At 35.9% G+C, this 11,199-nt stretch overlaps 1 protein-coding gene across 8 annotated transcripts in view; it reads right to left on the minus strand.

Moving 5' to 3' along the window:
- Positions 1 to 8,412: 8,412 nt before the first annotated feature.
- Positions 8,413 to 11,199, minus strand: part of lzts1 (leucine zipper, putative tumor suppressor 1) — a 31,135-nt gene continuing 28,348 nt past the window's right edge. For 7 of the 8 annotated variants that reach the window (XM_079827013.1, XM_079827017.1, XM_079827020.1 and 4 more), the window contains 2 exons: positions 10,947 to 11,141; positions 8,419 to 10,855 (listed from right to left, as the gene is read on the minus strand). In XM_079827013.1, the coding sequence (XP_079683139.1) occupies positions 10,268 to 10,855; positions 10,947 to 11,141 (783 nt within the window). In that variant the 3' untranslated portion in view covers positions 8,419 to 10,267. Of the gene's footprint in view, positions 10,856 to 10,946; positions 11,142 to 11,199 lie in introns of all 8 variants that reach the window. The other variant, XM_079827014.1, reaches the window with a different exon arrangement.

Consider the following 11,199-nt stretch of genomic DNA (forward strand, 5'->3'; position numbering starts at 1 on the left):
TGCAATTATTTAAAAATGGTGTTCAGTAAAAACCTTGGTTAGGGTTATTATTAACAATCCAGTTCCTAAATTCCTTTCTCTACCCTCCTTTTTAATATTAAGCATATATATCCAGGTAAATCAGACATAATATCATGTAGTTCAGTTGATGTTTTAATATTTTAACACAAATAAAAAAATCTTTCTTTCAAAATGAACAGAAACCATGAAGGCGTTAAATAGGCTACTGCCAAAGGTCCAACAGAGGTTAAAACAACTGATTGACAAGACAACAAATTAAGACAACTAACTAATTTTTAAACTAATATTTAATATTTAATTTAATATAAATCTTTCCAGTGTTTTTTTCTCTTTTTAGCGGTACAATCTCATTCTGTTTACTCAAAGTACTCAAATTGCATTACGTTTTTTGTTGTTGTTGTTGCATACAATATAAAAAGTGTCAGCAAGACATAAGACTATAAGACATGAACTATACATAAGACTATACAGACATAAAAAATATTGGCTATGAATAACAATGAAATGCTAATATGAAAACCGTGCGCAAATACTCTCCCCATACATTACCTGTGTTCTATCTATTTCTGACAGTTTAGGTAAACAAAGAGTGACATTTTAGAGTTTTTCAAAGTAACTCTAACATCAGCAGTGTCCCTCTTTCTTCTGGAAGCCATTTTTGTCTGTGTTTTGCTTTTCTCATGAGAATCTGTTTCTGACGTGTATTCAGATCTAACCTTCTGTTTAGGGCCTGATAACTTTCCAGGTTGCTCTGATTTTCACTTTCATTTTGCCAATGTTATGAGTTGGGTTTTTTGTGTGATTTGGTTTTGTTCATCAGCCTTGCTATGAAACGGATTCTTTATATCTCTTTATTTTCTTTCTTTTTTTCCTGACACTTGTTGATAAAACGGCTCTGGTGGAAACCCAGTCCACTCTGACCTATACTCTCTATAGAGGCAGTCCGTATCAGGACAGCATAATAGCATTGCTATAATAATTTCAGACATAGAGATGCAGCTCAGAAGGAGTTTTCAACCTTTACAGACTCAACAGCCTCCAAAAAAGTTACTGACTTGATACACATTATTTCTACTTCCTGTTTTTTGAAACCAGAAAATGGTTTAAAATTCATTCGATTATAGCTCAGTCAGATTTCAGTTCTCCTTACAAGACACAACAGTATAATCTTTTCAAATTATCCTCGTGTTCCTTTGTGAAAAAGACATAAACGCTGACTGTGTGCAGTGTGAGCAGGTGGTATTGGAGGCCATCTTAAGATCAATACAGATTTATCTGCCCGTATGGCCTAATTTGACACATACGAGAGGTGGAAAAAGGCCACTGCACATTGCCAAGTGGCTCTCTACAACTAGCCAGATCTTCTGGAGATTTATATGTCATAATAGGATTGTGAGTAAGCGGTGCTTGGCTGTGTGAATTTATGTGCCTGATTTGTCTGTCCCACTCATAGCACTCATTCTATCTAATTCACACACTTAAGGGCTCGCAATGGACAAATGTAATTAGAGCGGAACGTAAACATATGGTAGCAACAGTGAGTTTAAGACATTAATCCTCACTGGTTGCGTACGGTTGGATCAGTTCTGTGCACAGCGAGTGTCTGTGTTGTCTCCATTTGTATTTTAACTCAAAGAGACACCCCATAATGAATATTCTTCATCATTTCTCGACTTCATGTCATTACAAACCAATAAGACTTTCTTTCCACCTCGGGATAGAAAAAGGGATGTTTAGCAGAGTGTTTGTGCTGCTCTCTTACTTACAGTGGAAGTGAATGGGGACCAGGGGCTGTCAAGCACAAAAAACAAACAAAAAAAAACATAATAAAAAAATTATACAAATGGCCTATTATTAACTTTAACACTATCCCAGGTCTTCTGAAGTCAGAGTTTTTACAATAAATTGCTTGATAAACTGTGGTCACCATTCACTTTGACATTTTGTTATACATCTTTAATATTTATCCATGTGGTGAATTTTTAAGAGTAAGGCTTAATTTAGGTAAGTTATGTTTGTACATTTTGTCAAAAAGAGAGCCTCTTTTCTTTTGGGACAGAATGCTTACGAAGAATGTAATATCCGATTGTTACATTTGGTGTTTTTATGCAAAACAAAAAGGCTGACCTTGTGTAATAATATTATGATTAGTGGTATAGTTAAACAAATGTAGATTTGTTAAAGTTGCTTCAAGTTTTGTGACTTTGTGATTTTTTTGAATCTCAATCCAAAAAAGGGGAATGCTATTAAACTATCTGAAATTGCTTTTATATAAGCAATTTACATTTGTATTTTATAGTGCTGTCAAACGATTAATTGCAATTAATTACATCCAAAATAAAAGTTTGTGTTTACATAATATACACCGATCCGGCATAACATTATGACCTAATATTGTGTTGGTCCCCCTTTTGCTGCCAAAACAGCCCTGACCCGTCAAGGCATGGACCAAGATGTTAGCAGAAGATCCTTTAAGTCCTGTATGTTGCGAGGGGGTGCCTCCATGGATCGGACTTGTTTGCTCAGCACATCCCACAGATGTTCGATTTAGATCTGGGGAATTTGGAGGCCAAGTCAACACCTCAAACTTATTGTTGTGCTCCTCAAACCATTCCTGAACCATTTTTGCTTTGTGGCAGGGCTCATTATCCTGCTGAAAGAGGCCACAGGAATACCGTTTCCATGAAAGGGTGTAAGTGGTCTGCAACAATGCTTAGGTAGGTGTTACGTGTCAAAATATAATAACATCCACACGGATGGCAGAACTCAAAGTTTCCCAGCAGAACATTGCCCAAAGCATCACACTGCCTCTGCCGGCTTTCTTCCTTCCCATAGTGCATCCTGGTGTCATGTGTTCCCCAGGTAAGCGACGCACACGCACCCGGCCATCCACGTGATGTAAAAAAAACCATGATTCATTAGACTAGGCCACCTTCCATTGCTCCGTGGTCCAGTTCTGATGCTCACATGCACTGTTGGCGGTGGACAAGGGTCAGCACGGGCACCCTGACTGGTCTGAGGCTATGCAGCCCCGTACTCAACAAACTGCGATGCACTGTGTATTCTGACACCTTTCTATCAGAACCAGTATTAACTTCTTGAGCAATTTGAGCTACAGCAGCTTGTCTGTTTGATCGGACCACACAGGCCAGCATTTGCTCCCCACGTGGCACGTGCATCAATGAGCCTTGGCCGCCCATGACCCTGTCGCCGGTTCACTATTCCTTCCTTGGACCACTTTTGATAGACACTGACCACTGCAGACCGGGAACACCCCACAAGAACAGCAGTTTTGGAGATGCTCTGACCCAGTCGTCTAGCCATCACAATTTGAGATAATCAGTGTGAATGAGTGTGTATTTATATATGCATAATAATTATACACAGCACATGCATATTTTATGTAAAAGCGAACTTTCATTTTAGATGTGATTAATCGCGATTAATCGATTTCACAGCACTAGCATATACACACAGTGTATACAGAGCATACAGTATATACAGTGTATATACATGCTTATGTTATGGATATACTTTGTTCGGAATTTTTTTGAATTATCTGCGTTATATACAAACAAAAACAATGTTCATGTGATCTATTTTTCAGAGCTATTGTGTTTCTGTTTTCTTCATGGAGTCTCAGTGTTGCTGAGGTTTTAGTCAGCATGTTCAGTGCTTATGGCTGAGTCTTAAGTATTTAATTAGTGCCAGCTATGGCTAATCTCTCTCTTCAGCACACACACGCGCGCACGCACACCTAAACATGTGACCCCATCACTGATCACTATAGGATTACCCAACCTCTCTAGCATGCTTAAACAAATGGTAGCCTAGTGTACGAGAGGGCTTGTATGGATGCTGCTTTAAATATGTAGTGCATTGTTTCTCTGAACAGTTCTGTGCTCTGTGTCAAACGTGTAAAACATTTAACTACACAACACATAACCTATTAATCCAGCTGTGAATTTTTATGTAGGCCTAACTAAAATGCAACATATGCAAATAAGGTGTTAATGTATTCTTTTTTTGTTTGGTTGTTGAACTTGGACATTTAGCTAAAATATAATGTATAATATGTGCATGTTTTAAATCAGCGGTCTTCACGTCTGTGGTGTTCATGTGGTCCTGATACTTAAAGTGTGATTATAAACTAAATTTGGAGAAAATAAATAAATAAATAAATACGCAGTTCGAATTATTTTCATGAACATGTCAGTTCAGTGGGGGTCAGGGGGTAGGCCTACTACTGCTCCAGTGCTCCGTCTCTACCCTCTCTTCCACTAGAGGGCAGCCTTTACCGTAAGTAAACATACATGCAAGATGCTGTTGTTGGAATTCAGAGTTCGCATGTATATGCAATCATGAATTGCTTGTATATTCGTCATTTATTTATATTCGATTATTTATGACATGCTTCTAAAAAGGGTTCTGTCAGTTGACTCGAGTAAGAGTGAGAGAGTTACTTGATTCACAGAGTTGTTCACACAGTTAAATAATGCGAATGGATTATTAAAAGTGCTCCCTCTAGAGGACGAACTGAAAACATTTTTCACCTTCGATACAAAAACACTTGACTTAAAACATTGATAACACAACTAAAGCGGTGAACTAAGAACTAAGACACCACACTTAAGACACCAAACTCACTATACATTTAAACAAATAAGACCTACAACAACAAAAACAACAACAACAATACGTTTCTTGTGAGAATTTTCCATTAATTTATTATTTGGACGTGATATGTTTTTCATTCTGTTTTCATAAAAGTCATAATATTACTCTTATTTTGACAATTTACAGAAACGGAAGCAATATTTGCACATAAACTTCCTGTCTTCGATTTGGCGGCAGGTTTGGATTTCGCTTGACAGGTGAAGAGTGGGCAGACATCCACGTGGATTCAAGGAAAAGAGAGGAAACCTAAATTCCAAATCAACGGTAAACAAACATTTCGGAGAAGCCATCATTTTTATTCAGTTAATATGGTTTAATCCTACAGATAAATCATTAATGCATAGAATAAAGATAAAGATGTCTGGCTTGTCTGGGCATTTTTCTGGGCAACTACATTGCTGTCTTGTGCTTTCATCATATCAGACATCAGATTGAAATCAGATCGGATTGGAGCCAGTCACACAGAGGGCAATGCTGAGCTGCACTTTGATGGAGGTGAAAACAAAAACAAAACAAGATCATTTTATACACAATTGTAATTGTAATAACACAGAGGTTTTCAAACTTTATGATGTCAAGGACCCCCAAATATGATGAACCTTTTATGAGGGACCTCGGCTAAAATCTGTATGGAAAACAAAAAACAAAAAAACATTTAAACTGTTAGATAAATAGTAAGTGTGACATTATAAATACAACATATTGTTTCCAAACTTAAAGAAACCTGGAGAAGAACATTTTCAGGTTAAAATGATTTGTATAAGGAACTAAAGAACTAACTTAAGCAGCTTAAGTACTGCGTTCAAAAAACTGCCTTACAACACCAGTGAGCAAGAAAAAGGGGACTATGGTGAGGAAAACTAACTAGAAAGATACAAAGCAAGCATAAACAATTCAGGAAAGTGTGTATACGGCAAGAAAAGAGAGAACAATTTAGAACTGAAACAGTTAGAATGTTCGGTAGACTTTATAATTTTTTTTTACTTTGTCTTTTTATTCTATGACATTTTCTGGGGACCCCTTAGAACCTTCTGGAGGACCTGAAAACTCCTGTAATAACAGAAGGTCGCCACAAGAGGGAGACTCCACAATATCATTGAGTTTTGTCTGTCATACTACTAACAGTAATATTAAAAACATTGAGCAATGAAACATTTAGCAAAACCTACTTGAAATATTTGCAGTGGTTTGATACAATTTGAAACATTTGTATGCTGGCATTAACCTAGACATAAAATATCACCATGTTAATATCTTCATGGTACTGAAAGTTACTGATACAATAACATTGCATGCATTAATATTGGCTTTAATAATTTTGTGTCTTTTGTTCGGCTCTCACTTTCCAATAGCAAGGGTTCTAGGCTTATGAAAAATAATTTACCTTACATAAATACTGTTGGGTAGATTATACAAATTGTAATCAGTAACTGATTCCAAATGACATGATAATTTTTATTTTAGTCAGAAATGTAATCCATTACATTACACATTTAAGTTAATATAATCTGACTACTTTTTGATTACTTTTAGATTACTTTTGACCTAACTTGTTTATCACATGGATTTGAATGGAATAATTAATATAACATTCTTTGTATGAAATATGTAAGGTTTTCCCATATTGGGGTTCGTGAAGTAACTGAACGGTTGAAATTTAAGTTAACCCATTTAAGCCCACCTGGCAACTATAGTTGCCGCAGTGCATAGTTGTCATTTTCCTTTTGTAAGTATTTTTCTAGATAGTATCCATGTTTTATATCTCAATGACACGCAAGAAAACAACCAAATAAAGGATTTCAAGAGAAAAAAAAAAGTATTAACTTCCTTCCTGTCACATGAGGCTGCCAACTTTCTACCCCTACTTCCAGGAAGAATAACGAAGGCAAACCCTCTCAAAGAAAGGTTATTTTCATGTTACTAATAATAATTTTTTGTTGACATATATATCTCTACATAATCGTGAAGGTCTCTAGAATCATCCAAACAAAACAATTCTTACAACAGATCTATAGTTTTTTGTATACTTAGTCAAAAGTCCAAGCGGCAACTATAGTTTTAGGACCCTAATTCTTTTTATGACTTGTAGCTTATTCCATTATAATGTGGAAATTCAGACAAGTAATGAGTTTACATTTACATTATTATATGAAATCACCTACTACAGTCAGCCATTGAATACTATGGGACTATTTATTTTTGTTATATAGATGTAATTTTTTCGTCATTATATTAATTTATTTTCATTTAACTTTTTGACACACAATTCCCTGTTAGGGCAACTTAATGGCTGCACTTTGTTCTGCACTATGTTCCACCACTTTAAGACTTTTGTTGTTGTTTTAAGATATTTGTTGTTTGTTGTATTTTCATAGTCAACAGATTATAAGATAGATGCAGCTTTTTTGAGTTTGCATCGAATGTTCTTCGACTTGTATACATAATAAATTTGTTTGTGAATAAAGATTGATCTGTTGAAAGCAGTTATTTTGAGTTAGATGCCAAATGTTCTCATCCTAGTCAAATTTGACATTGAAGGGGTGCTTACAACATATTTGTCCACCGGCACATTCAAATACGATTTTCAAGAAAAAAAACTAAAACTTGGGGAAAATAAATGCAGAACACGTTCACATAGGACACTATTAACATGACTATATGCATGAAACCATTTAGAAAAATTTGGGCACAAATGGGTTAATAAAAAAATAAAAATAAAAAAAAGCTTACTAAAAAGACAATATTTTATTTGTTTACCCGCATGTCATGTGACCATTAACTGACATCAGAGAACTGTGAACCTATTATTATTATTATTATTATTGACGTAATCAGATTCTAAACATTAGGTATTGTATTAGATTTTATGTTTTAAAATAATTGTAATCACACTACAGTTACTTTTTTATTGATTACATGATTACATGTAATCAGTAAAACCTCAGTCTGGGAAAGCCTGACGTAACGTAATATTTATTGCACTTCATTTTGTTCATAACAAAGAATGTTGTATATTTAATTTTTTTTGTATTCTTATATCAATATGGTACACGATTATTCTACTCAAATTAATGTTATAAATTTAGTTAAAAAGTAATAAAAAATATTTCGACTATATTACCTTAAATGTGTAATGTAATGGATTATGGTAACACTTTATTTTAGGGTTCTACTAGTTGCTTATTAGTATGCATATTACTAGGATATTGGCTGATTATTAGTACTTATAAAGCACATATTAATGTTTTATTCTGCATGACCTACATCCCTTAATCCTACCCAATACCTACATTTAACAACTACCTTACTAACCATTAATAAGCAATAATTAAGAGTTTGAGGCAAAAGTCATAGTTAATAGTGAATATGTGTTCCCCATTCTAAAGTGTTACCTGTATTTATGTTATTAACTACAATTTTTGTCATGTATATCGGAATCAGTAATCGATGAATACAATTTGTAAGTATCTAGGAAATTACTTTTCCCTTCATTGTCTCTAGTAGTATGAGAATGCTAAAATGCAGGATCAATACAGAAATTTACAACAAAGCAGATTATTTGTCTGGCCTGGCTTACTTACCTGTGTTTCAGAATGATGTCATCACCTGCTCTGGCAGTTGCGTTGTCTTTTGTCAACTTTGATTCTGATTATTGTTTAGGTACTGTCCCATACATTTGTCTCTTGAAGATTAACTATTGAAAACCAATCGAAAAACCTTATTCAGAAAACATCTTAATTTATTTAGTCAAAATAAATAAGAAATATACAACACATACATGCATTCAAATGCATCTAAAGACAGACTTACATCCCACAACCACCCTGCACCAGCAATAATATGATTATCAGTTTGTTCTTATCAAATCACAACTCCTGGAAGCTCTAAGGATGATCATTTACAAGGCAGCTTTTTGGGAAATGTTGCATGATGAAACGCTGGGTAACAAATTTGTGCAATGAAAAATCTTTGTGCTGACCATCTCACTCTTTTTGTTTGCCGTTTTAAGCAACATTGGTAGGAAAATTTGTACTGTGAACCGTGAAATATAGTATTGTATTACATCTGTTTTTCTTGGTTTTAAGTGCTACAAAGGAGGACACACTACTCCATCTTGTTTCATCACCTGTTTTTCTGCAATAGCAAAAAAAACTTTTCATCTCTTTATGGTGTACTCTTACTATCAGGCTCCTTGTAGTTAGATGTTTTGTAGATAACATTTTGAAGTGATAACTAATTCAAACTCCCACTGAAGAGTAAAATAGATCACCGTGGTCCAGTCACTTTAGAGATTTGAGCTACTTTATCCCTGTATACATATTATTTCTATAAGCCTGTCTGCCAAGACATTGGAGATAAGGATTCTTGTCATATAAAACAAAGAGAGCGTGCAAAACTAGCAATTACAGCAAATAAATAAAATATCCACCCCACAAGGTTTAGGCAAGAAGCACTGGATTGTTTGGGAAAGTGGGAGGTCAAGCGTTTAGTTGATTGTGCACAGATTAAAGGTGCTGTAAGCAATGTTAGCCATTCATCTACGTTTACACGGCACTGATATGCGTAAAGTGGAGAAGTTTTTCCTTTTGAGTTTTCCGCGTACAGTGGACACCATTGTCAAAACGATCATGGATCCGCGAAAATGACTAAAAGCGCTGTATTCTGCTGCTAGGCCATTAGGCGGCGATAAAACACTATAGACTGAACATGTAATATGCATGTGAATGACGTCACCGTTTTCACAGATTCACGTTTTTGTTTTTTTACACAGAGACCGTTTTCAGAAACTTGCAATTTGCAATCTTTTATCAAAGGTTTGCGTTTTCAGGCACCCAAAACGCCGTTGTTGTAATGAACGGACAAAACACATGAAAAGTTTTACATTTTTAGTTGAAAACGGTGTTATGTAAACAGACCCTTAATCACTAAATTAGACATGCCCCCTCTTTCCATAACCCCGTCCTAATGTTGTACCACAGAGACCAGTAGCATATCTCATTGTTGCCAAAGTTGTTAAAAACTAAACGGTAGCAAAATAATAGTTCTTGTACGACGAACTAACAACTGTCAATCGCTTATGTAACTGAATATGGTGCTTAACTTGAATTAATCAACTAACTTCAACTACTAAAATCCTAAACCCCTGCTTCCCATTCATGGGCTCCTATGAAGGCTCAAAATGGCTAAACAAAGAATCTGACTGTGGTCAATTATTTGGATTTTACAGAATTTACGGCTGCCACAGAAACAGATGTGATAGTTTAGGAAACATTAATTCAGTGATATTTGTCAAGTCAGAGGGATATTTTCTGAGTGCTATTAGACAAAATCGCTTACTGCATCTTTAATAGGAATACATATGGCTGACATCCTAAGATTTTCAATTAAGTGATCGATCTAAAAACAGAAAAGCTTTTGGTGGTATGTACAAGGGATGTTATACTCTTGAACATCTTGGCAAACTCTTGAGTTTTTAGCATCTTAGAATCCTCTGTGAATTGCACCCATTTGTACATTCCTCCTTTTAAGACCATTCAGTTAATTTTGAAAACATTCATCCTCTATGACCTCATATCTCTGTGGCTACAATTTTATCAAAGTTCAGGTCAGAGCTATGGCTGTCCATGTCCATCTCTGTCCGACTATCCATCTCAGCCGTTAGCTCTCTCAGAATCTTCTCCAGGTCCTTGTTCTTTCTGTACATCTGCAGGTAATTGTACTGCAACTGCTTTTGGTATCTAATTACTTTGTCTTTCTCTTTATTCCATATTTGTCTCTCTTGCTGGAAGCTATTCATCATCTTATGTTTCTTTTGCTTCTCTTCCTTCAGTTCCCCTCTCAGCCTTTCTACCTCCTTCTGTAGGGTATCCAAGTCAGCGCTCCTGCCATTATGATGCAGTGTTTTACTGGCACCTGTTCCCTCCTGGGCTTTCGATTTGGATTGACTAGCCCCAAAGGCCTCCATCCGGGCTTGGCTTATCTTCAGTTGCAGCTGTTGCTCCTCAACCTTGGCTCTCATGGTCATTAGCTGCTGTTGCTCCTCTTTGGCCATTGCTAGGTCCTGCTTCATGCCCTTGATGTCGGTTTCCAGCATGTTCACCTTCTCCCTGAGGAGGTCAGCCTCATTCTTCTTTCTTTGAAACTCATTCTTAGATACCTTTTTAAAAACAGATATCGAAGTCAGTCATACGTAACGGTACAGGATGCAGTAGCAACTACAAGTTAATATAATATCAATGAACACATACCTCAACCTCAGTGCACCGCTGGTGAAGAGCTTCCTCATACTCCTTGATCTTCTGCTCCAGTTCTTCTGTCTTGCATCTAGACTCCTTCAGAGAAGCTTTGAGACTGACAATCTCACTTAGTTTGTTCCCAACATCAGCTTGGGAGTCCCTAAGTTGCTGCTTTAGCAGAGAAATCTCACCTGACTTCTGGCACACCTATGAATATAATATGGGGCGAAAAAAAATCATGAATGCGTTAAGTCGTTTTTTGTAA

Source organism: Gobio gobio, assembly GCF_949357685.1.
Source record: "Gobio gobio genome assembly, chromosome: 10".
Lineage (NCBI taxonomy): Eukaryota > Metazoa > Chordata > Actinopteri > Cypriniformes > Gobionidae > Gobio > Gobio gobio.